Here is a 23,257-nt window from a genome sequence, read left to right on the forward strand (position 1 = left end):
CGATATTTGAATGCTCTTCCCGCGCAGAGGTTCAGGCAAGATATTCTTGACTACTCGAAATTTCAGCAAAGTCTGTATTCTACTCAGCATGCGTCTCTTGCTGGCTACTATAACAGCCGGGGTGTTGTGGCTTCCCCAGGTGTTGGGGAGGGCCAACACGACTGCGCCGAATTATACAGTCGATGAGCTGTGGAAGTTGGAAACTACCTTCTGGGACAACTTCCTATATCCTGCCAATGTTGAGCAGATGGAGGCCATTAATTCCACCTTGTTTACTCCGAATGTATGTGGAGGGTAGTTGTCCTTCTACATAGTCGCTGACATCTCCCTGCAGGTACAAGGTCGAGTAGACATCACCCGCGTGTTCAACGGCAGCGAATTGAACACGGAGTATATCTTTGGGCTGTTTTCGGACCCTGACCACGTTAGCCTAGTTGGGGTTCCCGTTGACTATAGCATCACGCAGTTCATCGCCCAGGGGAATATCGCATCCGCGACCACTGTTGTCACCTTTAATGCCACCTCGTTCGGCAATCTGCTAGTACCGGTCACCATTGACACGTGGATCATGTGGGATTCCGACGGACGCATTATGCAATATGATGCCACCTTTCGCTGGTTCGGATTTCTGCTGGATACCCTGGTGGAAGCGTTGGCCGAGTCCATCAACGGCACGACCAGCCAGGCTACGGCATCACTGACCCAGATCCTCGCCACGACCATCTGCGCAACGCATGATCAGTACTGCACCGGTGCAAACCAACAATACGATAACAATACGGCTTGTCTTGAGTTCCTGACCACGGCGATTCCGCTCGGGAAGGACTACGAGCTAGGTCGGAACACCCTGTTATGTCGGGAGGTTCATGAGCACATGGTGCAGTATGATCCGGCGCTTCACTGTCCACATATCGGGCCAACAGGGGGAGATTATTGTGTCAATGATCAGACCTATGCACAAAAGGTCCTTCAGAAGTACTTCAACCAGTCATGGATTGTGGGCGTGCCCTCAACCGGGGATATCTGGCTTGGGGACTGATGGTGACTGGGGAACTGCTTGCTGGGCCGATGTTTATTTAGGAATATAGAATTACCCGAGAGAAGGATAGATAGGGGAAGAATTCATTTCACGAGCCATAAACCAGAGCACTACGGACTTTAAATAATGGTAATAACTGTAAGAATAAGCCTGTCTCACTGTTTTGCAAATTGGCCGAACGGTTCCACCTTCGTCTCTCTAGAACTGCCGCGTCAGGGGCTGCTCTGGCCAGAGAGACTCGTACAGATTACGGGCCAACTTCCATTCCATCTCATCCCAGGACCCATCAGATCTGGCACATATCAGAACCTAGACTCATACTAGCCAGGGTAGTGCATCTCTTTACCTTAGATGAAACTGTTTCGGGGCCAAGACATGTGCCCGCAGCAGGATGCAGCCCACCGCCGCATCATAAGGCTTGCCGGCCGTTTTCACGAATTCGAAACTACGAATATTCTTGGGATGAATTATTAGAGGGTCATGCGACATCTTTGCAACACCGTTGATGTCAATGCCTTCGATCTCATCGACCAGGGGTACCGTGACATGGTCGTCCCGGGGGTCGTCGGTTGGACCGGACAAGGGAACATCAGTCGCGTCGACCACACGCTGAGCATCCCGCACCAGCTGGGGCCATGCGGTGACCCATTCTGTGCTGTGAGTGTCACGCACGCCGTAGTAGTGGGTGTATCTGTCCAATGTCAGACTCCGGCTGGGATCTATCGGCACAGTGGACTTACCCCATCGTGAATCCGCTTTATATTATTATTGGCGAAAGGCTGTTTGGTTCAAGGTGATGACCATAAAGTCATTAGTAGTGCTATATGTTGGTAATGGCAGGCATTTATTACAAGGGAAGATATGAGGCAGGCAATCATGATGGAGGCGTCTTAGGCAGCAGCCCCGACAATTGCAGTGAATTCAACCGGTCTAGGTTCCTTCCAAAGTTCACTACCATGGATTCTGCGCCTTGGTCCTTAGAATGATTTGGCTTCGCGCATCTTAAACTCTGGCAAGGGGCTGCGTCCCCCACGATACCACAACCCTGTGTTCTTCGCGTCCTTGTTTTTTAACGTCTCCACTGCCCGTAAACCAAAGGCTACGTCCTTTCCAGGGTCCTCCTCCACCCACTGGCACCGACTGAAGGCCGTCTGCAGCTCCTGGTAATTGAATGCACCCCGTCCGTGGTAGTGCTGCCCCAGTAGCGGGATGATTGCCTTGCTAGCTACAGGGCTATAATAGTGCGGGATGCGTGAGAATAAGTGATGAGTGACGTGGTCGGTTGAGATATGATGGAAGAAATGCGTCCCAATGATGCCAAAGTCGCGGTCCATGGTCGCGGTTGCGCCACGCAGGAAGCTCCACGATTCAGGGGTGTATTTGGGCACCGATGGGTGGGTATGATGCAGATACGTGATCATCACTAAACACTCACACAGATATTGTCAGATAACCTCATTTGTCAGGGAAAGGGGAGGGTTGCACATACCGACCCAGTGGTTCACCCATGTCCATGGCACAATATAAACCCAAAACAGCGTCTCGAACGAACCCAACTGCTGATGAAGCTGATAAAGGCCGGCGATCACAGTGAAGCAGCCCAAATCCGACAGCACAATGGACAGCCACTCGGAGGGATAGAACAATGCCCCTTGGGGATCGAAATGGCTGTGACGCCAAATCGACATACCTTTCTTGGGAACAGCTGTAGGAGGGCAGGTGATGTTAGTTAGGATATACCAGTTCCAGCCGATGGTCTGCTGCAGCAAAATGCGAAGGAAAAGGACGAAGGGCGCATCCTGTCCTATATCCTCGAGCACCTCGACCGCCTGGCCGATCTTGTCGGCGTAGGACTGGCGCAGAGGCGGCACATAGTTTAGGTCCTTCTCAATATGATTGGCATAGATATGGTGTCGCCGATGAGTTGATTTCCAGGAGAAGTAGGGGGCGAGGAGAAAGGAGTGCAGGACGAATCCGACGCTGTCATTCACCACACTCCAGCGTGAGAAGCCGCTGTGGCCACAGTCGTGTGCAATCACCCAGAGTCCCGTCCAAACAATGCCTTGACATACTCCATACACATTGACCGTGAGGTAGTAGAGCAGTGACGAATTTTGGACTGCGCTGGTTTGTAGCAGCTGGTGCAGTGCGGTCAGTAGGATCCCCGTGTATGCCAGGTCCCGCAACAGGTAAGAGCAAGACCAGAACAGGGACGGCGTGAAGCAGTAGTCGGGCACTGCGCGACGAAGATCATCCACAGTCACCTTCTGATTTAAATTCTGCAGTTCCACATTAATGGATCAGTCATTCTTGATTCGCACAATAGGTGGATAGTCAGACATACCCCTCCCTCGACTAGATGTGTTGGATGCGGTTCTGCGACCGTGCGAAACCCGGTCTTGCCTGGCTCCATGATGCAGTGGCAGAATCTTCGGAGGATAATTATCGACGATGGGCTTGAACTGAGCCCCAAATAGATATAATTAACAGACCTGTGTGATGATCGATCAAGGATATCTTTCCATTCTTTAAATAGATTGCCCTGTATCATCATCAGCGGCCTCTTTCAGCAGGCTACGATTACTTGACGAGACCTCGTGCCACAATCAAACAGCCCATCCCGAGCTAAAGGGTTTACAAATCAGCCTATAGAATCTATTGCAGGCGAGCAAGGAATGGGAGTGTCAGAGAGCTAAGGTGCAAGAGAGCCCTTCGGGATCTCACTCGCATAAACGAGGCTGAGAGAATCCGATCCCGCATTATCGAAAGCCGTGAAGACCCCGGGAGTTCCGCGAATCATACCGATCAACTAAGGGTTTTCGCCCCCTCCAGGTCCGCGGACGACATGCCAATTGATCATCGTGCCTTATATCCTGTCACGCCTGATCGGCAATCTCTGTAATCCCAAGTGAAGTGTCTCGCATGGGTTGTAAGCAGAAAGACTAGTCGCCCCAATACCACCTAACCCCTCTATCTACACCGAAAGTAAGATCCCAGCTTATGACATTTTTTTAAGGCTTGGGGTATACCATTTATGCTTCATTCTTACTCTCTGAAACAGGATTATGGTCCAGATCAACTGGCAAGGAATCTCTGGATAGCCTTTGCGTGGTGCGTCTGATCAATATTAAAGTAAATAGTGACGATCCTTGCGAACTCCCTTCGGTAGGTGGGCTACATCTGTTCGTCCCTCACAGTACCACAAGGCTGGATCCTACCTGACCCTGTGCTCGACACAAAGAACCGGCAATGAACGTGAGGTGCCCTACGGTATGCAAGGATCATCCTCGGGCTCGTGTCACTTTATCCTCGGATCCTTCGGGCGCAACGCACCCTGCATGTCCGACGCCCTGAATACGAGGGGGGGAAGAGATAAGAGATCAAGAGTTGTCGTCGGTAGGATAGAGTTATTTACGAAGCTCTGGGGAAAGCGCTCGGTGTCCTTTGCTGATATACATACAGTCACTTTCTATTGCAATCGATCATGATCATTACATGCGGTCATTATTATATACAATGTTTCCATCGATACCTATGCATCCGTGCCCAAAGCAAAGACGTCCGCAATCTCTGTGATATTCTTTCCCTGAGATAGCAGCAATCCCAGCAGAATGCGCGACTTCTGCGGGTTCAGATATCCGCTGGCGATGTGGGTAGCCGTGTCGCTGCTCACGTCCGACAGCGGCACTTCCCCGTTGACAGTGCGCATACTCTGCACGACGGGGATCTCCAGACGGTTGATGACGTCCTCAATGGCCTCGTTGAAGGAGGTCGTGACGCCTCCAGCACCAGCACCAGCAACCTAGTCTCATCAGCACCCAAGTCAAGCTACACAGACAGATCGAAGCACAATCACTTACCACAATTCCCTGGGCACCACTAGAGATTGCATTATACAGGGTGTCGTTGTGCATGTCCTCATAGGAGAACAGGATGTCCACGCGGGGGATTTCAGTCACGTTGGCAATGTCAAAGATCACCTTGCCGGTTGGCTTGACGGGCGGATAGAAGAAGAAAGGGGTGTTCGAGATCATCTCGCCGAGATAGCCCATCTCCATGGCCTTGAAGGTGTCCATGGTGTTTGCATTAGTCTTGGTCACGTAGTAGGCCGAGGCAATACGATCGTTCATGACGACCATGGCACCGCGATCGCGCGCCGAAGTAGAGGCAGCCACCGTCACAGCTTCAAGGAGGTTGAAGGGTCCGTCAGCCGAAATGGCCGTGGACGGGCGCATAGCACCCACAATGACAATCGGCTTGCCGCAGTTGACGGTGGCGTCCAGAAAGAAGGCAGTTTCCTCGAGGGTGTCTGTGCCGTGGGTGATGACGGCGCCGGCCATGGTCGGATCCTCACACACGACGCGGTTCAGCTTCTTGGACATGGAAATCAAGATGTCAGAGGTAATATCCTCGCTTCCCACGTTGGCCACCTGCACACCGGCAACATTGGCCACATCCAGCATGGACGGGACTGCATCGATAAGGGACAGGACACCGACTGCTCCAGAGGTGTAGCCGGTCGTGGCTGTTGAGCTGGAGTCAGAACCGGCAATGGTACCACCTGTGAGCTGAGGTTAGCTATCGGTCGCAAGTAGCTATCGGTCGCAATCCCCGAATCGAACTCAGTCCACCTACCCGTTGCAAAGATGGTCACGTTCGGCAGGGTGGTGTTCATCTGAGTGAAGTTGAGGCCATTGGCATTGGTGAAGACGAAAGTCTCATTGGTCGTCCGCGTATAGAGCAGCGGAGAGGCCGAGGCGAGAGTGGCCAGTGCGGAGAAGAGAAAGGGCTTGAGAGGCATGATGCAGATTGATGAGATGATAGCTCCTGGCTTCTTCTACAGTTCATCTTGCCTAGATGCAGCAATTTATATACCATCATGTTTGTGCTGGCACGCGGGTCTGTTCGGAACCCAGCCGTGATTGCAGTGGGAGATGGTCTTGTTCTGTGGAGGCTTGTTATCTCACATGGTCTTATCAAAGTTTCTCCACATGGAGTTGACATGGGAAGATTACTAGTCTATCCAGCTAGAAGGGATTCAGGGTCCATCGACTAGTGGACGGAAACTGATAGAATGATGATTGATAAAGGGCTTGGCCCCCGATATCGGTGTTGCCTCCTCACGATAAGCCCAACTGCCGGAGAAGGTCCACCCGAGGGTAGCATTCACCCATGCGATAAGGCAGAGAATCCTTCTCGAAGCCGCTATCTGCATGACAGCGAGGCAATATGTCATCTTATCTTGTTGTCTGTCATCAGACACCTCCGTCATCACTTCGCAGCACTCGGACTCATATTTGTTACAATTTAATGGCAGTAGCATCGCGATTGACTAGTACTATCCGTAACCCCGGAACCAAAATATATATCGATGTCGGCGTGAAGTTGATACGTAGTACAAGCAGGATATTAATTATCTACTACTCATAGCAGTACTAGTACTTACTAGTAATATGTTTCTTCTATGTAGTACCTTCAAGGGCTATGGTAGGTATTCTTTTCCACGCCTTGAGGCTTTGTAGGTGGCCTTCCCCCACAGATCAATCCCTCATCGTCTGTACTGAAAGATGAATCCATGATATGCAACTTCCCTCCTACTAGTAACTATACCGAGCTAATCTGAAACTGGTGCGAGGTGTGCCCCGTCACCACGCCGGCAGTGTTTCGGATCTCGGGTTGATGAAATGCCTCCAGCGACTGCAGCTGCGCGGGAGTGCCGATCTGGAGTTGGCGCAAGATCTCGACCACAGCGGCATAAAGTACCTCCCCGTTGCCATCCTCAATCTTGACCGCAATTCCCAAAGCCCCGCTAATCCCCAGTTGCTGGGTGTAGCCTGAAGCACGCACTCCAATAGCATAACAGCCGTCCGCTCCCACCTTACCAATCAACACTCCTTCAAATGCCTGCATGAGCTCGGTGCAGAACCGACCATCTCCCCCGACCAGTTCTGGATGGCCTGCCATCGCTCGAAAGATGCGAGCTAGCGCTTGTGCCCGTGGAGACGGGTGATCTGTCGGGGCTGCGTTGGCCGCATTGGCGATGCGGGCGTAGATGCTGGCTAGATTCTGCAGGGGTAGCGCGGGAGCGGGCAGGTTACAGCCATCGATGGCCCATTGGACACGATCTGAGGGCAAGCCCGCCAGCTCCTCGACGGCGTGCGTAACTTGCTGCTGTAGAGGATGATTGATGCAGTGGTACTCTGCAGGAGGCGCCCCCAGAGCTTTTGCACCGGCAAGCATACCGGCGTGTTTGCCTGAGCAGTTGTTTGCGATGGCCGTCGGCGTCCAGTCCCGCTTGATCCATGCTCGATTGACGGACTCTGACAGGGCCGCATGACCTCCACAACGCAAGTTCTCTTCCTGCAGGCCAGCTTTGGCCAGCATGGCGCGGGCACGGGCAAGATGGCGATCTTCACTGCTGTGGGAGGCGCACATCAGCGCCAGATCTGCTTCGTCGAAGTCAAACTTTTTTAGGGCGCCGGTTTCCAGAACTGCCAGGGCTTGGGCAGGTTTCGCAGCCGAGCGGGCCAGAGTGACACGCGTGGGATTTCCCACGGCATAGATGATGCGGCCCGTGGCATCGGTGACGGCGGCATGGACTTGGTGTCTGTTTTCCACGACGTTGCCGCGATAGGTCACGACGTAACCGGGAACGGGGTCGCGAGGTAATGGGTTGGGTGACACGGTCATGGTGGATGATATCAAGTGGAGGGTTCACTTGCAAATTCGAGAAAGGGTACCGTCACCATGTTTGCGACTGCGCAATGATTTAATAAGGGCCCTCCTGTGGTTTGCAATATCAGGTGGATGGACAGCCCGGGTGAGGGTACTATTCCCAATGCGGTGCGCGGATGCGATGAGGAAGGGACCAGTTAAGACAGAACGGGACAGAAAATGTTCATTTCGTGATGGAGGGGGGGTAAATGTGGATAACTAAATTGATGTGTGTTACTGAGGCAGCTGGAACGAGATTATCACATCACCATCAAAGAATCCGCATACAGTGAAAAGATGCCATCGAATTAAGATATCCCGAGGCAGTCAGGCAGTCAGGCAGTCAGGCATCATGTTAAATTTATGCCTTATCGCCTTATCGCCTTGCTGCCTTATGGCCTTGTGGCCTTGCCCCCTGGGGTGTCAATGCGAGGACCATCCCATCATCCGATAATATGTCATGGCTGTTCACTGTGAGTTGACACTCTATTGTAAATTTATTGTTACTTCCATAACCCTTACTATCCTTCCTGTTCCTGTTCCTGTTCCTGTTCCTGTTCTGCTCTTTGTGTGTGTGTGTTGTATCGGAGCGGCCCGGAAGCTACCGATCGCCGGATTCCTCCTGACCTTTTTCATTCCACGGCTGTGCCCTTACTCTCTACCTTTCTGCTTTTCCAATAGATGTAGATAGCTCCCAGGTACAAATTGGTCCCTTCTGGCATGGTTCCTTGACATCCATGATGTTGTCATTTCACACCACCACATCGTATGGAGTACTACCCAGTCAAAGTACTAGTAATTATCCCGGGTGGCCGCTAGCAGCCAATCATGCGAAAGTGAGTACGCACGGGGGCTGTCGATCCCCGACGATCGTGCATCGGCAAGCAATAAAGACGGACGGTAGGACAAGCCTCGGCCACACTCAACAGTCAAGGTAGTATTCGGTAGTAGATAGGTGGTGTCTCCAGATGTGGGGAGACCCCTTCGAGATACCCTCCGACCCCGTGCCTCGTGCCCCTGCAGATCGATGCCATTGGAGCTGCACCCGTGCTTCGTGTTCCTGCCGATGGATAAGAGGGGTGGTGAATAATGGGTAATGGAGTCCATGCGAATGGCTCGCTTAACTCATGAGATGGACTCTTACAATCGAAATGGATGGATTCTCGACCACTTGACACCACCACGTGCAGACCCTGCAGGGGGAGAGATGAGGAGAAAACCTGTCCGAGTGACAGCTCTATATCCACCCTAAAGATGCTATAAGAAGGCTCCCCCTCGACCATCCTGCCAATCGCTTGTATTATCACCAGGATATTGCATTCTGCCTCTCCCATCTGTACCTTAATCTCCAACTGGCTCACCATGCATCCCAGTGCGCTGGTCGGTCTGCTGGCCTTTGCTGCCGCTGCCTCGGCCATCCCGGCAAACCCTAGCCATCAGGCTCACTCCGACTCCGCCATCCAGAATCTCAAGTCCAAGATCAAGAATGTTGTCGTTCTGGTCATGGAAAACCGCTCCGTGGACAACCTGTTGGGAGGTCAGACCATCAAGGGCTTGGAGAACCCTATCAATAACGGCCCCTTCTGCAACCCCTACAACATCACCGATCTCTCCCAGGGCACCGTCTGCAGTGCAGCCAGAGACTATGACTCGGTCACCGATGATCCCGACCATGCGGTCTATGGCAACAACATCGAGTTCTATGGCACCTTCACTCCCGACAATGCGGCCATCGCCCAGGGCAAGCTGGCCCCCTCCCAGCAGGGGTTCGTCACCGAACAACTGCGCCTGTACAGCGCCGATGCCAACCGCACCGAGCTGTCCGTGCAGGTCATGAACTACTACACCGAGCAACAGGTGCCTGTGCTCACCGAGCTCGTCCAGAACTTTGTCGTTTTCAACCATTGGCACTCGGATGTGCCTGGCGTACGTATCTCCTTTTCATTTGTGAGCTGTAAATGGGAGATTGCTAACTCAGATGCAGCCAACAAACCCCAACCGGGCTGCTCTCACCTCGGGTACCTCGTATGGTCACGGAACCAACGACGAGGCCTTTGATAACCACGCCTTTCCCCAGCGTTCCATCTTCCAGCAACTGACTGAGACCGGCCACTCCTGGATCAACTACTGGGACACGGCTGGTGGTACGGGTCCCGATGCTGAGTTCTACGACTGGACCTACACCTCCAACAACACCAACAAGGTCAAGGCCCTGGAGACGTTCTACACGGATGCCGCCGCTGGTGCCCTGCCGGAATTCAGCTACGTTAACCCCTCGTGCTGCGGTGTCGGCACCAACTCTATGCACCCCAGCGGTCTGATCTCCGACGGCGAGAAGCTGATCAAGAATGTCTACGACGCTCTGCGCGCCGGTCCCCAGTGGAATGAGACGCTCTTCATCCTCAGCTTTGACGAGACTGGTGGTTTCCATGATCATGTGCCTCCGCCCCTGGCTCCCCGGCCGGACAACCTCACCTACACGGCTACCACCCCGAATGGCAAGGACTATACCTTCAACTTCAACCGTTTGGGTGGTCGTATCCCCACTCTCCTGATCTCCCCCTGGGTGGGTAAGGGATATGTCGAGCAAAAGGGCACTAGCATCACCGGCGACACCGTGTCCTACTCTGCCTCGTCGATCCTGCGCACCTTGGGCTACCTCTGGGACTTTGACCCTTTCACCCCGCGGGTCGAATATGCGCCATCTTTTGAGCATCTGGTGCAGACGCGATCCCGCGACAACACCCCGACTGCCTTGCCTAGTCCGGTGCCTTTTCGGAAGTAGATGACAGACTGTTATGCAGTGGTGGGTTGCAAGGAGATAATGAACTGAGGAAAAGTTCATCTGAAAAGCTGAGCCTCGTCGGAGATGTGTACATTCTCGGATCTCTCCAGGCTTAGCATGGCACAGAAGAAAGATAGATCCTGTATGATTGATGATAAAGACAATACATATATTCGTAATATACCCGTCTTACCCTTGAGTGCCGTAGAACATTTTTAGATTCTCTTCCAAGAGTATTACTACTTGCAGCCCAAGTATGGGACGTTGGCGAATAATTTCATCACCATCGAAATATCCTGCGAAAGTGGATGGAGATCCAGCAAGAGGAGTAGTCCCTGCTGGAGGCTGAATAATAGGAGTGAGAACTGGACGAACCGCCGAGACCACCACAGGTGCAAACTTCATCACCGCAGGCCCGATCTTCTGCACGATAATTTGGATGCGGGTGAAGAAGTCCTCTGTCTCGAGCTGCTCCGGTGGCGTATTGCGGAGCACTTGCAGAGTCGCCCCGGCGAGCAGGGCACGACGTCCCAAGACCTTCAGGTACGGGTCCATTGGCTGTTCTTCAAAGGCAGCCTCAGTCGTCGGCACCATCTTGCTAATGACAGATAGTCCAGTTTGAACGGCATTCGCCCCCTTGGAGGCAGCCGACAGCACTGAACCCAACATGCCCCAGAAGATCTCATCCTCCGTCTCGCGCTCCACCGACTTGAGCAAGTAGTGCGTAAACGAGTCATCTCGAAAATCCCTTGGGAGGCGGATTGGCTCCCGCCGACCGTACGATGTTGGTTGGAATGGTTCTCTATCTGCCTCTGCACCCTTTTGGGTGTACATATCTTGCGAGAGATGCAACGCTGCCGGCAAAATGGCCGGTAAGATCGTAGGCGCCACGATATCAACATCTGCAGCTGCCTTCTTGTACTGCTCCATAATCCGCGTGCTGATACCGAGTTGTTTCATACGGTCGGCATCCGCCCGCAAGAAGGCCTGCCGCGCAGCCTCGGACAGAATGGCTTCTTCGGCCGTGCGAGACTGAGCGAATTCACCCGGATGGGCATCAGTAAACCCACTCTCGGCACTCCGTTTGGCGGCCACGGAGATGGCAGTACCAGCTAGAGCGGCAATCGGTCCTCCGATGAACCCAAGAATGGACTGACCGTCTGCAGAGCGCCCGAGACCATTGGCGCGCCGACTTTGAGCACATCCTTCAGGTCTTCCTAGAAGCTGTCCTCCGCATCCGACTTCCTGTCCATGCTGTCCCCGCCCACACGGACATACTTGACGCCGGCTTTAGTCGTCTGCACAGGATACTGTCTCTGGAGAACAGAAATGTATTCATGGTATGGATTCCCATACTCCCCTCCAATGGGGCTGGCCGAGTTGTTTCCAGCTCCCCTGTAGACATGAGCGCCGATGGAGGTCAAAGGCCGGTTCTGCACAAGGACTGGAGACCCTGATTGACCTAAGATGAGAGTTAGCAGGTAGAAGGGATAATATCAGCTTTTCATTGCACCTTTGTATGTATCGATGCGATACTCCAGCATCTGGTTCGCTGCCTTGCGCCGATCCCGTTCGACAGTCTTGAATTCTTCATATATCTGTGCGCCAAACTCTCGATCCATCTGCATGTCACCGGGATATCCCACTACGCCAATGATATCCTTACTTATCAAGGGGGTCTCAGTCGGCTTGAAAAGTGTAGTGACATTGGTGAATGGCCGATCGAGCCGGATAAAAGCGACGTCATGATGGCGATTCACCCCAGATTGAAGCCATCCTTCGGTAGTCACGATCTGGACGCCGTGCCGGAACAGGACGTTGGGGTCATTGATAGACATTTTGCCGTTGTAGCCAATGTACGCTTTAACCTCGATCGCCCGACCGAACCCTTTTCCATCGTTCTGGCTCCAGTCAAAGGCACAGTGACCAGCGGTCACGAGGGTGTCATCGCGAACAAGCCATCCCGTGCCCATGGCATGACGCTGGTCGTCAGGCTCCTGGCCTTCGTATCGCATGAATAGCTTGACGATGGCTAGTGTCTGTCAATGGGATGAGAAACGTGTGCAGGGGTTTGTTGGAGATACTTACAGTGATACTTCCCCCCTGGGGCGAAGTGCTTGCGGTCCACCAGCTCACGGTAAGCTTCGAAGACGGATTCATTACCACCTTCATGTAGTCCGAAGAAGCACTCGACCGCTTTCGCTGGTGGCTCTTGCGAGCGTCCACGTTCCAGCAGTGACAGACATGGCTGAAGATGTATGGCAGGGTTATGAATATCAACAGAAATTGCGTTGTCAATGTAGAAGGTAAGCCCTGCTGAGAACTAAAGACTTCAACGGATACAAGCTGCTCTTTATATGCAAAAAATCCTCTGGCTCTGGCGAGATGTATCTCGCTTGTTTGTCAATAGAGATGGTAATCCAGAAGCACTGAGATATGAAAACGAGCGTGGCTGGCTGATATTCCCACATTCTGATGTGATTCTTGATGGAACTAGCGTTCTAAATATGCCATCGCGACCGAAATACAGGATACGAGTGGTTCGAGAGCTGCGCGAAGCAGTTACTGCCGAGGGTCATTTTGCCTTTGCTGTCAGCCTCATTACTATCACATTGGTACTGCCATCGCGATGGGAGGCGACCCTTGCCCCGCGTCGTAATGGTCGTTCTTCGTGGCTCTGTCGTTCTCGATCAGGGCTAGATTGCTGAGGGAATCTGCGCCATCGATCTCCAGCTGTGGGAGAGCCAGAAAGAGGTTGTAATGAAATTTTGCAGACGATGATATTATTTTGAAATATTATTTTATCTGCCATGTGCCTGCTGGAACGTATCGAGACCATTGTGTGAAAGTTTCTAGTCTTACATTCCTTTGAATGCACATAGATGACCTGAGATGCTGCGCACCGCCGTCTACTTTTACCGCTGCGATGACCCATATGGCCTGACCTAACCCAGTCAGTTCCTGCATGAAGCTAAGTTCGAGCCTCTGGGTCTCGAACGGCAACATATGCCCTCAAGGTTAAGGGCAGGCTTGCGGCACCCAATCGCACTCCCTTCGACTGGATTTGAAATATTTAAGCGACAGCAATGCCCTCGTTGAAGCTGAAGAATACGAGTCTCCCCCGGATGCTTAAGACGCTAGAGGATATACAATCATAATGAGATACTTTCGAGTACGGCTCGGCAGCATACCTGCAAACCGACAACTCTATAGTGACCACGGAGTCTCCGAGACTACGTCTGCGCTGCCTTCGGTTCCGGCTCATGCGCTGAGCTGCTTGCAATGCCCCACTGCACATCCCCATAGCCATTAGCAGCGAGATAGTCCTTCCAAGCCTGGTCCTCATTGTCCAGCGCGTGATCCACATCCTGGAACACAAACCAGGCCAAGAGGCCCCCTAGGACGGCGAACCCGGAGCCAATGAGAAACACGGCCTGCGTGCCGCGAAACTCATCGTCTCCCCAGCTAGCCAGGATAGGCTTGAAAACCGCCGTCCCAATGGCCGCCCCCGCCTTGCTCCATGCCGCTGCAAATCCCACGGCATGCCCGCGTATCGCTGTCGGGAAACTTTCACTGGCTGTCACAACAATCGTCGATCCAGGACCCACCTCTCCGAGCGTGAGGAAAACGCCATAGAGCACAATAAAGAGTGGCAGCGACTTTTCGATGGGTCCCAGCGCGCCACCCAGGATAAAGCCCAGGGCAGCCTGGAGAAAGTACCCGAGCGCCATGGTCCGCCGCCGCCCAATCCGGTCGGACAGGAAGCCCCCGATGAATGCCCCGGGGATGTAAAAACAGTTGATGAGCGTGCCCCAGGCCATTGTCAGTGCGAGAGAGGAGGTCGGGTTCACGCGACCGACAATTGTTGATGAAAATAGCCCAAACGGGTACGAGATGTAGTTATAACTGGCGATAGGATTAGATTAGAATCACAACGGACAATAGCGTATACTGCATTACTTACATGAACCAAGAGCCGCACGTGCCTAACAACGGACGCCAATAACGCTTTAGTGCCAGCCAGTACGGCACTGTTTGCTTCTGCATCGCGCTCTTGCGATAAGCCGAGCTGACAGCCATTCGGTATCGAAACCAAAAGATGGAGAGCGGAGGAATTACCCCCAGCGCGAGTGAAATTCGCCAGACAGCTTCATAATGACGGACCTCCTGGTGAAAGCACAGAAGCAACAGCAGAGGGACTAGGGCACCAAAGGCGAACCCAAGGGAAGCCGACAGGTCAGCAATCATGGCAAAGATGAAGCCTCGTTTGTTTCGGACACCCAGATCTTCATCGGTGGCTTCTGCAGCACCAGCCCCGGCAACCGGATACTCCCTGGGGAACGAGTGAGTAACAATTGCAAAAAGTATTTGAGATAACAGTTGAACTCACCCACCCGCGCCGACGCCAGCGATGCCTCTCGCAATGATCAACATCCAAAACATTCCATCTCGATCTGTTCCGCTAGCACCCGCGCTCAAAGCGATCCCTAGGACGAGGATGACGGTGGTCAAGACCGCGCCGGTCTTGCGGCCCAATTTATCGGACAAGTATCCAAAGGACAACATGCCAATGATCATACCTACCATAAAGGCGTTGGACAAACGAGATGCGACAGCCGTGGTGAGAGTCTTTGGGTAGATGACCTCCATGACCAATTCGAGGTTGCCGATGATGGATGCGTTGAAACCGTCGGAGCCAATGGCCATACCGGAGAACACAATCATCAGTAAGACCGAGAGTTTGGAGGTCTTTGGACGGCCTTGATCTGGAGTGACATCTTCAGCGGCGTCCGGTGATATCTGCACCTGTGTCTGTTTGGCAGGCTGAGCTGCTCCCGTCGTTTGTAACGAGTCTTGATCCTCTTTGCGAGCCATCTCAGCGGTCAACCCTGCGTCTCCCTCACTGGCCTAGCATTTTCCTAATCTCAACTCAATCGAGCCATGACGAGGTGCGTGTATTTATCTCTGCTGGTCCTTGCCTATCTGTCCCGTCTGTCGGCCGATCCGAGCCTCGTTTGTCCCGCAAGAGACTGGACTAACATTTCTGATAAGCCCAATGAAGAACAGCCTGGATGGCGGCGGACCAACCGCGACATTCGGCGATAACCTGCGAGTCGCCAAGGGAGAAGCGAGAGAATCCAATCAAGGGAAATCCAACCGGGCGGGGAATCTCCAACTGGCATCCTTTCAGCGCATCTTCCCCTCTTTTTCAGACCTGCAGGCGCTCGGATCTCCCCCGACTCCTGCAGAAGCACGGCGATAAATCCATTGTCTGGATCCCTTGAAACACTTGTTGTGATTCTTCCCCCTCTCGGCAGAATCATGCTGGACAAGCAGACCGAGTCTCTCCCACTGACGGAGGAAAGACCGCTACTCCGTCAACCACCGCATCAATACCGGAGGTCTATTCTGCACCTTTTTACCAGCGCTGGTCTACTATTGCTTAGCATCTACGCGCTCTTCCCGGTAAGTACGCGTCGCCATCAGAATCGACGGCTGGGGGTCTGACTCGAAGGCAGAGGCTGTCGCTCTTCAGCCCCTTCCAGCAACCGTCGTCGGTTACACCATATGAATCTTTCGAGCGATGTTCGATTGAGAATCTTCGAGAAACAGAGTACTACTTTCTGGATACCGCTGCGCCCATCTCAGTTGAGGAGTTCGATGAGCGCCGGAACCGCCTCGCGAGGGCTCTGATCGCCGATGGGGCAGACGCCTTTGTCGTGGAGCCGGGGTATACGTTCAAATACTATGCTAATGTGAGCCAGCCGGAATGGGAGGTCTGGGAGGTGAGCGCTCTTTCTTCCCAAGAACTCTTGTGTCTACTAATATCGCTCAGCCGGAGGAACGCCCATTTCTTATGGTGGTGCAGCCTTATCGTCACTCGTCGGGCCTTGTTACCGCAAAGACAACATTCCTAGCCCCATCATTTGAGGCGGAGCGAGCCCGACTGCTAAACATGCCGTTTCTCGAGCCGATCGACATCATTCCTTGGGAGGAACACTGGAACCCATATGATACGTTGAAGGATTCTGTCATCTTCTCGGCACATGATCGAGCACCGCGACTCATGGTGGACGAGGAAATGAGGGACTTTATCCAACGGGGTCTCGGTCACTCAGGGTTCGAAATCGTCGGGCTGATGGGAGAAGTGGAGCGCGTCCGGCAGATCAAATCCGACACTGAGGTGGGAATTCTCCGCGCCGTGAATACCGGGACCGTGGAAGCCGTACGGCAGATGCGCAAATGTTCGTGATCCCCCACTCGGTCGCCCTATGGACGGACTGACACTAAGTAGGCCTCTACCCCGGTCTAACCGAGAGTGAGATCGCCAGGGCCCTGGACAATACCCTTCGCTCGGCTGGGTTGGAGCCATTCTTTGATATTGTCTTGTTTGGTACGTGTCCGACCGCTGCAAAGGTGCAAGACTGACCGTGGAGGGTAGACGAGAATGCCGCCAACCCACATGGAGGCACCAACGGTTCGAAGGTGCTTGAGCCGGAAACTTTTGTTTTAATTGATGTAGGGTAAGTCGATACACAGGACCGTTGCCTGTCTCACTGTAGCTACTGCTGACCCGAGGTCAGCGCCCATCTCCTTGGGTACTCATCGGATATCTGTCGAACCTTTTTCCCGCCGTTCCTTGAACCACCGACACCGGATATGCCCGCCCCGACGCGTTTGAGAGACAAGCTGGAGGTGAAACTCGATCCTCACCTGGACAAGCGAGATCAATTGGCTGACTGCTGTAGGTGTGGGACATTGTCTTTGAAGCTCAAACGCAATCCATCAGGCAGTTCCTGGTCGACGCCAGTGCTGCCAGCGTCGATATTGCTGCCCGGGAGGTGATCACGGACGCCGGGTACGGGGAGGCCTTCACCCATCGTGTTGGGCACGGAATTGGGATCAAAGGTGAGTCGCCAGGGTCTGTGTGGGGGACCTGGAGGTTTGTCTGTGATATCGGGCTCATGCTGATGTTGCGAGATAGCCCACGAAAGCCCCTATCTGAACAAGGGCAACCATGCGACCCTCCTTCAAGCCGGCATGACGTTCACTTCGGAACCTGGGGTGTATCTGGTGGATCGATTCGGGGTACGGCACGAAGACATCTTTCTGGTGCGGGAGGGTGGGGAGGCAGAGCTGTTGACCGGTCGTCGAGCGTCTGGGCCTTGGGATCCATAGGCATTCAGTGTTGGTGGTACATGCGATATATGGACTCGCGGGTGGGTTTTGATATAGTAGATAGTAGGGGAAAAAAAATTGTTGCAATTGGAGGAGAGGTGCGGTGGTGGTGATATTGTTGTGTTTTGTGTTGGGTGTTGGGTGTGATGTGCTTCTCCAAAAGTGGAGGAGGCGGAAGACCATTTGAGATCCATGAGAGCCTCAGGCATCAGAGCACGGGACCCACGGCTTTCCCGGTCGGCATCTTCCCTTTCCCTCATCTACTACTGCTTTGCTTTGCTTTGCAGCACTTGACAGATGAACAATTGCGAATAATCCTGTTATTCGATGTGCTATTAAAACCTACATAAGGCTCATTACTCACTGTCTATTTGGGTACTAGTCTGGAGATTATGACCGTCAGCCACTACTAGTACTTAGGAAGTATCATTACCATCAGTCCTGGCTGCGCTGGACCGGAAATATATACAACAACCGCTCCCAGTACTACTAGTTGGTACTATTAACAGTTCATCCAAGGCTAGTAGAACCACTACTCGACAGCACTACTAGCATTGATACTACAAATCGGTTGTGCTCATACAGAAGTCTTAACACTCCAGCCACTCAATCCTCCTACTCCCCAGTATACTAATGCTATGGACTGTTGACAGACACCGATTCCTCATGCTTGCAACTCGGGATGAGTCAGCTGCCAGTCAGCCGAGAGCGGAAAATGGTGGCGGAAAAAGGAAACAAGCGGGCGGATCTGATCGGGGAACCGGGTTTCCCTCCCAGTAATAGCCGGTCAATCTACCTGGACCATCCTGGATCATCCTACAGGCAAGCACATGAGCTGCAGCATCCGACTATCTGATCCGAAAGAGCATATGTGCGGGTTCTGAGGCTGACTATCGACTTACATCCGCCCGTTAAAGCTGTGTGCGGAGCATTTCCAACAGCAAGCGGAAATGACGGCCAGCGAGGAGGCCTCACCCGCCACGCGCGCGAGAAAGATCCGAAAGGTGACCCGCGCCTGCGATGCCTGCAAGGCCAAAAAGAAGGCTTGTACGGGCAACATCCCCTGTGGTCCCTGCTCCCGCCGTCACTTGGCGTGCACCTACGACTCCGCCTACAATCGGGGTGTGGCGCTCAGCCCTCCTCCCTCATCATCGCGTCCCAAGAACCATCGCCCTCTGCGGGAGCACGGCAGCTCACGCAGCAATCCAGATCCGGCTCCAGGTGCGATCCAGCCCCTGCAGTCTCCCTCTGTCCTTCGCTCAGTTACCGAGCATTCCCAGCCAGGCCTGCAGAGCAGCCCTGCATCGGGGCCAGGTACACTCCCCGAGTCTTCTATCATCGATGCATCTGTTCGACGAGGCTCAGTAGACGGGACCGGTCAGTACTGGGGTCCGAGCTCAGCACATTCATTTCTGGGCAGGGTCGTGGAGGACTTACATGCCAGTCCCTCCAAGCCTATTGCCCCGGCACAGGATCCCGATGCCTCAGCAACAGTTTCCATCTTCTCCTACGGTGATCGTGTAGTTCCCGAGGTTCAGTTATCAGATTTTGTCTGGCCAAGCCAGGCCAGAGCCAAAAGCTTGATCCGCCGATATTTCGAGTTTGCAGCACCGACATATCGCGTGCTTCATCAGCCTACAATTCACACCCTGGTCCAGCGCTTGTACCAGGAGAATTCAGAGGGCAACCGGATCGGCAGCCAGCTCGATGTAGCATCCCAAGCCGTCTTGCTCTTACTCCTGAGTACTGCAGCCATGTTCCGCGTTGATGAGGACGGTCGAATGAGAGATGCCGACGAGGATGGCTGGCGCAACAGCGAGCTTTATTACGCGCAGGCAGAGCATCTGCTGTCGCTCGAGACGGGTGCCCCTACTCTGGCCTCGGTGCAAGCTCGTTTTTTGATGGTGCTTTATCTGCTGAGCTCCTCTCGAGCCCAGAAGGCGTGGTTCGTGTTTGGCACAACAGTCCAGCTGATGATGGCCCTTGGTTTGCACAATCGATGGGCGAGGAGGCACCATGAAGAAGAGGAGGATCTGGTGAAGCAGGAGTGTCAACGGCGCCTTGTATGGTGCTCTTACACTCTGGACAAGTATCTCAGTGTGATCCTTGGTCGACCGCGACTGTGGCATGATGAAGACTTGGACGAAGATCTTCCCACGCGCGTCAATGACGAAGACCTAACAACGCGGGAAAGGCGGTTGTCGAGACGTGACTGTGTAATGGATGCGCCAGTCTTTCATGCGACTTTGGCACAGATTCTTACCCAGGCGGCCAAGGAACCTTACGTTCTCTCGGGCCTCTCCGATCGGACGGAGGTTGAGACCATTCGAGGCCTATGTGGCAAGATCGCGAAATGGCAAGCAGAGCTGCCTCCTTTTCTCTCAGGGGTCATCCAACCCAGTAGTTTGGTTCCGGTTTTTCGGCGCCAGTTGACAGTTCTGCAGCTGGCTCGTCATCATGCATTGATGTTCATCACACGGCCTCTCCTATTATTGGATTATGGGCAAATGTGGCCTGAACACCGAAGCAGTTACCGATACCATCTGCATCTTTGTCTTACCGCAGCGCGAGAAGCCCTAGAATTGATACTTAGCTTCGTGCGCGAGGATGAATTGTTCCCAGCATTTTGGTACTCACAGTACATTGCATTCAATGCTTTATCAATCATCTATCTATACCTGATCCAGGTCAGACGCAACCGTCTGCCTTCTGCTGGTCTCGACTTTGTCCGGAGCCCGGAACACACCTTGCATGCAGATTTGGATGAACCCACGCTCTACAGACTGTCCGAGACGGCAGTGACACACCTCGCCGACGCAACAGCTCGCAACGCCCCTTCTTGGAAATACAGTGTCATCTTGCAGGGTTTGCGACACGAGCTGGCCCGCCTCGTCTCCCCGATGGACACTGGCGACGCTCAAGCTACCGGGCCGAATGAGCTATCTCATCCAGTTTCCGAACGGAGCCCTCGTCCGACCGAACATAGCGGTGAGATGGGCCGCCGTGAGCAGCAGGCAGAAGGCAACGCGGTGAGGGATTATGACCCTGATCCTAATATGTTGCCGACCATATTTTCTGGACTGGACCCCGCTATTGATCCAGTGCTGCTCGATCCCAGGACACAGTCCCTGTTGGACACTTTCATCATGGGCGAAAACGTGGTGCTCGATTTCTGGCCACAGCTAGAAAGCCTGCCTATCTGTAAGCATTCTTCTCGTAGTCGACAAGAACGCCTAGTAGGTGCTAATTAACCCAGCATACCCCGGCTGATGCGGAGTTCGAATGTGACTGGGACGCGAGAACCTCAATTAGTAGATCTATTCACATATTTACTGGTAATCCGACCGGAATCTTGCTCTTGCGCCATATATCCAGGTAGGGTGTCTACGACAGAGCTACAGCAGGACCGGCTTGCCCAGTCAGTAATCTTGGGAAGTCTCGCAAGTTGGTAAGTTTCCATTTATTCCACCCCGGCACTCAGCACTTGCTCAGCAACCAATTACCAGATATACTTATAACGAATCTGCCCGTCCTCCTCCTCTGCCTTTTGTGCCTTCACATTGAGCGTATGGAGATACAATGCCAACAGCCCAGTCAAGACGATTCCGGCAGCAGCAAACGCTGAAAGGGTGATACCACCAGGCCGGTACTGTGGCGAGTCGGATGTGGGAAAGAAGTACGAGCCGTATATATTGGACGAGTTACCGAAGAGGTTGACCAACGCGTACACAATGGCCCGCTTGGTGCGTGTCCGCGGGATCGTACTGGCAATCCAGGCTTGAACGACATTGAAAGCGGAATATGAACCAGCGCACATTAAGAACATGCCGATGTACCTGACTGCAGTGGCTCGAGACGATATGACCATGACGTTTCCCACGATGTCTATAATTAGAGGCCACGCGATAAGAACTGCGCGCTGGCTCGTTCGGTTCGCAATGAAGGAATTACCAAGAGCGGTGATGAAGCCAAAGACGTACACCGGAGCCGTAATCAGCAGCGTGATGATGTTGCTAAATCCCAGTGTTTTGACGATGGTCTAATAGTACATGAGTCAGAACCAGAGTAGCGGACAACATAATGAGTGGTACTCACAGGGAAGAAGTAGGTCCAGCTTTGAGATGTGAGCTGGCAAACCTGGATCAGGATCAACATCCACGCCTTGGGATCTAATAATGCATCCCGCAAGCCCTCGCGGATGGAACCATTCTCATCGACCTCATCATTTGCGGCGCGGGCGAGACGCCATTCGGAAAAGCGCTGCTCCTGTTCCGATAGCCACTTCCGCTGCCCGGAACGAGGAAAGTCTGGGAGAAGCGCGACAGCGAGAAGGCCGGCCACCATTGTGCCAGCCCCTTCAATGATAAATAGCCATCTGTTCGCGCACTGGTTAGCTATACGCTCCCAGAGTATGCCAGGAGATACCCACCTCCAGCCTTCCAGCCCGCCTTTGCCGTTTAATCCACTCATGACGCCCGCGGCAAACATGCTGCCAAACCCGTTGGCGATGGTGTTACCACAATACACCACGGCTACTCGCACCGCAATTTCGGACGGTTTGTACCAGGAACTTATCAGCAACCTGATGGTAACGCTCGTTAGAGTTCGTTCACAGACAAGATCATTCGGATTTGATACTGGGTACTTACAAAGCCCCGGGAAAGAATGGAGACTCGGCGAACCCCAGGAATATGCGCACGCATATAATGCCGGCGTACCCATGTACCGCAGCCATGCAGATCGAAATCCCTCCCCAGATGAATATGGCTGCTGGAATGTAGCGGGAGGGTTTCAAACGGGTCAACAGAATGTTACTCGGCACCTGGCCTACCAGGTAGCCGACAAACTGTGCACCGACATCGATCAGCACCGTTTCACGTCTCAGGATTGGGCACTTTACATACCATGATGGCTACCGCAGTTTGATATTGTGTGTCAGAAAGGCCCAGGTCTTCCTGTAGCCCTCCCAGACGGGCATTGGCGATGTTGGACCGGTCCAGGATATTGAAAATAAATAGTAGAAACAGCGAAGAAATCAGATGCAGATCGATCTTGCGCACCACTGCCGGCAGTCAGCATCACACGATTACCCCAGTAGTATGGAACCACCGTGTATTCTTACGGCGCTTCTCCAGGGCCCGTTCTTCCTCCGGAGTCAACCCCTCGAACGATTCATCCACCAAGTCCAATGGCTTCCCAGTGGACTCGACATGGCGAGATGATGCTTTGTTGTCAATCTCTGCCATGCTGTCAGATGATGTTGGTATGTACTGCCGGGGCTACAACAGCCGATATCGGAACAGTATCAAGGGCCAAGGCCACCAGGGGTGGCTAAGAACGAATATTGATTTTGGGGTAAAGATGGGCAGATTGTAACGAGAAGAAGACGAGAAGGAAAGAGGATTCAACATCCTTCGAACATAAGAGCATCACTGGTTTTATAATGCTCCCCGGCTGCAGTCGGGTTGCTGTACCCCAGATGCCATGACACTATCTCCCATCTGTCAGTGCGGGGTCCCCACGAGCGGGAAAGGAGCGGA

At 53.3% G+C, this 23,257-nt stretch overlaps 11 protein-coding genes across 11 annotated transcripts; 4 read left to right on the forward strand and 7 right to left on the reverse strand.

Annotated features, from left to right (window-relative positions):
* Nucleotides 1-88: 88 nt before the first annotated feature.
* Nucleotides 89-1,129, forward strand: BO85DRAFT_413348 (uncharacterized protein; the record flags this gene model as incomplete). Its single annotated transcript, XM_025657605.1, has 2 exons — nucleotides 89-283; nucleotides 335-1,129. The coding sequence occupies 2 exons, from the start codon at nucleotides 89-91 to the stop codon at nucleotides 1,037-1,039; spliced, it is 900 nt and encodes a 299-aa protein (XP_025520191.1). The 3' UTR covers nucleotides 1,040-1,129.
* Nucleotides 1,130-1,217: 88 nt separating this feature from the next.
* BO85DRAFT_474773 (uncharacterized protein) lies at nucleotides 1,218-1,833 on the reverse strand. The gene is made up of 3 exons (XM_025662678.1): nucleotides 1,780-1,833; nucleotides 1,386-1,730; nucleotides 1,218-1,331 (listed from the first exon to the last, which is right to left on the reverse strand). Exons 1-3 carry the CDS (start codon nucleotides 1,782-1,784, stop codon nucleotides 1,238-1,240), a joined length of 444 nt encoding a protein of 147 aa, XP_025520192.1. The 5' UTR covers nucleotides 1,785-1,833; the 3' UTR covers nucleotides 1,218-1,237.
* An 80-nt stretch (nucleotides 1,834-1,913) lies between these two features.
* Nucleotides 1,914-3,527, reverse strand: BO85DRAFT_445698 (delta-12 fatty acid desaturas-like protein). The gene is made up of 3 exons (XM_025659329.1): nucleotides 3,384-3,527; nucleotides 2,529-3,318; nucleotides 1,914-2,462 (listed from the first exon to the last, which is right to left on the reverse strand). Exons 1-3 carry the CDS (start codon nucleotides 3,450-3,452, stop codon nucleotides 2,017-2,019), a joined length of 1,305 nt encoding a protein of 434 aa, XP_025520193.1. The 5' UTR covers nucleotides 3,453-3,527; the 3' UTR covers nucleotides 1,914-2,016.
* Nucleotides 3,528-4,263: 736 nt separating this feature from the next.
* On the reverse strand, nucleotides 4,264-5,852 carry BO85DRAFT_413352 (asparaginase ahrA). Its single transcript, XM_025657606.1, has 3 exons — nucleotides 5,675-5,852; nucleotides 4,900-5,600; nucleotides 4,264-4,841 (listed from the first exon to the last, which is right to left on the reverse strand). Exons 1-3 carry the CDS (start codon nucleotides 5,838-5,840, stop codon nucleotides 4,572-4,574), a joined length of 1,137 nt encoding a protein of 378 aa, XP_025520194.1. The 5' UTR covers nucleotides 5,841-5,852; the 3' UTR covers nucleotides 4,264-4,571.
* Nucleotides 5,853-6,498: 646 nt separating this feature from the next.
* BO85DRAFT_445701 (asparaginase) lies at nucleotides 6,499-7,758 on the reverse strand. The gene has a single exon (XM_025659330.1). The coding sequence runs from the start codon at nucleotides 7,727-7,729 to the stop codon at nucleotides 6,644-6,646; it is 1,086 nt and encodes a 361-aa protein (XP_025520195.1). The 5' UTR covers nucleotides 7,730-7,758; the 3' UTR covers nucleotides 6,499-6,643.
* Nucleotides 7,759-8,778: 1,020 nt separating this feature from the next.
* Nucleotides 8,779-10,720, forward strand: BO85DRAFT_466029 (phosphoesterase superfamily protein). Its single transcript, XM_025662105.1, has 2 exons — nucleotides 8,779-9,679; nucleotides 9,738-10,720. The coding sequence occupies exons 1-2, from the start codon at nucleotides 9,116-9,118 to the stop codon at nucleotides 10,536-10,538; spliced, it is 1,365 nt and encodes a 454-aa protein (XP_025520196.1). The 5' UTR covers nucleotides 8,779-9,115; the 3' UTR covers nucleotides 10,539-10,720.
* Nucleotides 10,721-10,727: 7 nt separating this feature from the next.
* On the reverse strand, nucleotides 10,728-12,710 carry BO85DRAFT_474778 (trypsin-like serine peptidase; the record flags this gene model as incomplete). The annotated part of the gene is made up of 4 exons (XM_025662679.1): nucleotides 10,728-11,730; nucleotides 11,817-12,000; nucleotides 12,052-12,559; nucleotides 12,627-12,710. 4 exons carry the CDS (start codon nucleotides 12,708-12,710, stop codon nucleotides 10,728-10,730), a joined length of 1,779 nt encoding a protein of 592 aa, XP_025520197.1.
* A 912-nt stretch (nucleotides 12,711-13,622) lies between these two features.
* BO85DRAFT_130798 (major facilitator superfamily transporter) lies at nucleotides 13,623-15,511 on the reverse strand. The gene is made up of 3 exons (XM_025653986.1): nucleotides 14,929-15,511; nucleotides 14,503-14,871; nucleotides 13,623-14,444 (listed from the first exon to the last, which is right to left on the reverse strand). The coding sequence occupies exons 1-3, from the start codon at nucleotides 15,411-15,413 to the stop codon at nucleotides 13,772-13,774; spliced, it is 1,527 nt and encodes a 508-aa protein (XP_025520198.1). The 5' UTR covers nucleotides 15,414-15,511; the 3' UTR covers nucleotides 13,623-13,771.
* Nucleotides 15,512-15,821: 310 nt separating this feature from the next.
* BO85DRAFT_445705 (M24 family metallopeptidase) lies at nucleotides 15,822-18,206 on the forward strand. Its single transcript, XM_025659331.1, has 8 exons — nucleotides 15,822-16,004; nucleotides 16,058-16,324; nucleotides 16,375-16,783; nucleotides 16,834-16,932; nucleotides 16,981-17,062; nucleotides 17,123-17,234; nucleotides 17,288-17,447; nucleotides 17,524-18,206. The coding sequence occupies exons 1-8, from the start codon at nucleotides 15,861-15,863 to the stop codon at nucleotides 17,715-17,717; spliced, it is 1,467 nt and encodes a 488-aa protein (XP_025520199.1). The 5' UTR covers nucleotides 15,822-15,860; the 3' UTR covers nucleotides 17,718-18,206.
* Nucleotides 18,207-18,667: 461 nt separating this feature from the next.
* Nucleotides 18,668-21,124, forward strand: BO85DRAFT_413367 (C6 transcription factor; the record flags this gene model as incomplete). Its single annotated transcript, XM_025657607.1, has 3 exons — nucleotides 18,668-18,979; nucleotides 19,100-20,918; nucleotides 20,974-21,124. 3 exons carry the CDS (start codon nucleotides 18,668-18,670, stop codon nucleotides 20,985-20,987), a joined length of 2,145 nt encoding a protein of 714 aa, XP_025520200.1. The 3' UTR covers nucleotides 20,988-21,124.
* Nucleotides 21,125-21,139: 15 nt separating this feature from the next.
* Nucleotides 21,140-22,963, reverse strand: BO85DRAFT_502040 (pantothenate transporter; the record flags this gene model as incomplete). Its single annotated transcript, XM_025664185.1, has 5 exons — nucleotides 21,140-21,756; nucleotides 21,813-22,299; nucleotides 22,367-22,563; nucleotides 22,622-22,779; nucleotides 22,840-22,963. The coding sequence occupies 5 exons, from the start codon at nucleotides 22,961-22,963 to the stop codon at nucleotides 21,217-21,219; spliced, it is 1,506 nt and encodes a 501-aa protein (XP_025520201.1). The 3' UTR covers nucleotides 21,140-21,216.
* Between the last annotated feature and the right edge of the window lie 294 nt (nucleotides 22,964-23,257).

Source organism: Aspergillus piperis (assembly GCF_003184755.1).
Source record: "Aspergillus piperis CBS 112811 unplaced genomic scaffold BO85scaffold_2, whole genome shotgun sequence".
NCBI classification, from domain to species: domain Eukaryota; kingdom Fungi; phylum Ascomycota; class Eurotiomycetes; order Eurotiales; family Aspergillaceae; genus Aspergillus; species Aspergillus piperis.

What these genes read in the sequence shown, in the direction of transcription:
- BO85DRAFT_474773 (XM_025662678.1), bottom strand. An exon ending in CCGAAACAGTTTCATCTAAG is followed by an intron (nt 1,332 to 1,385) that starts GTAAAGAGATGC and finishes GATATGTGCCAG; the next exon opens with ATCTGATGGGTCCTGGGATG.
- BO85DRAFT_445698 (XM_025659329.1), bottom strand. Translation starts at nt 3,452, where the DNA reads ATGGAGCCAGGCAAGACCGGGTTTCGCACGGTCGCAGAACCGCATCCA. An exon ending in CACATCTAGTCGAGGGAGGG is followed by an intron (nt 3,319 to 3,383) that starts GTATGTCTGACT and finishes GTGGAACTGCAG; the next exon opens with AATTTAAATCAGAAGGTGAC. An exon ending in ATGGGTGAACCACTGGGTCG is followed by an intron (nt 2,463 to 2,528) that starts GTATGTGCAACC and finishes GTGAGTGTTTAG; the next exon opens with TGATGATCACGTATCTGCAT.
- BO85DRAFT_413352 (XM_025657606.1), bottom strand. Translation starts at nt 5,840, where the DNA reads ATGCCTCTCAAGCCCTTTCTCTTCTCCGCACTGGCCACTCTCGCCTCG. An exon ending in CGTGACCATCTTTGCAACGG is followed by an intron (nt 5,601 to 5,674) that starts GTAGGTGGACTG and finishes CTCAGCTCACAG; the next exon opens with GTGGTACCATTGCCGGTTCT. An exon ending in GTGGTGCCCAGGGAATTGTG is followed by an intron (nt 4,842 to 4,899) that starts GTAAGTGATTGT and finishes TGATGAGACTAG; the next exon opens with GTTGCTGGTGCTGGTGCTGG.
- BO85DRAFT_445701 (XM_025659330.1), bottom strand. Translation starts at nt 7,729, where the DNA reads ATGACCGTGTCACCCAACCCATTACCTCGCGACCCCGTTCCCGGTTAC.
- BO85DRAFT_466029 (XM_025662105.1), top strand. Translation starts at nt 9,116, where the DNA reads ATGCATCCCAGTGCGCTGGTCGGTCTGCTGGCCTTTGCTGCCGCTGCC. An exon ending in GGCACTCGGATGTGCCTGGC is followed by an intron (nt 9,680 to 9,737) that starts GTACGTATCTCC and finishes ACTCAGATGCAG; the next exon opens with CCAACAAACCCCAACCGGGC.
- BO85DRAFT_130798 (XM_025653986.1), bottom strand. Translation starts at nt 15,413, where the DNA reads ATGGCTCGCAAAGAGGATCAAGACTCGTTACAAACGACGGGAGCAGCT. An exon ending in GCTGGCGTCGGCGCGGGTGG is followed by an intron (nt 14,872 to 14,928) that starts GTGAGTTCAACT and finishes CTCGTTCCCCAG; the next exon opens with GGAGTATCCGGTTGCCGGGG. An exon ending in ACGTGCGGCTCTTGGTTCAT is followed by an intron (nt 14,445 to 14,502) that starts GTAAGTAATGCA and finishes TCCTATCGCCAG; the next exon opens with TTATAACTACATCTCGTACC.
- BO85DRAFT_445705 (XM_025659331.1), top strand. Translation starts at nt 15,861, where the DNA reads ATGCTGGACAAGCAGACCGAGTCTCTCCCACTGACGGAGGAAAGACCG. An exon ending in CGGAATGGGAGGTCTGGGAG is followed by an intron (nt 16,325 to 16,374) that starts GTGAGCGCTCTT and finishes AATATCGCTCAG; the next exon opens with CCGGAGGAACGCCCATTTCT. An exon ending in TTTGTTTTAATTGATGTAGG is followed by an intron (nt 17,063 to 17,122) that starts GTAAGTCGATAC and finishes ACCCGAGGTCAG; the next exon opens with CGCCCATCTCCTTGGGTACT.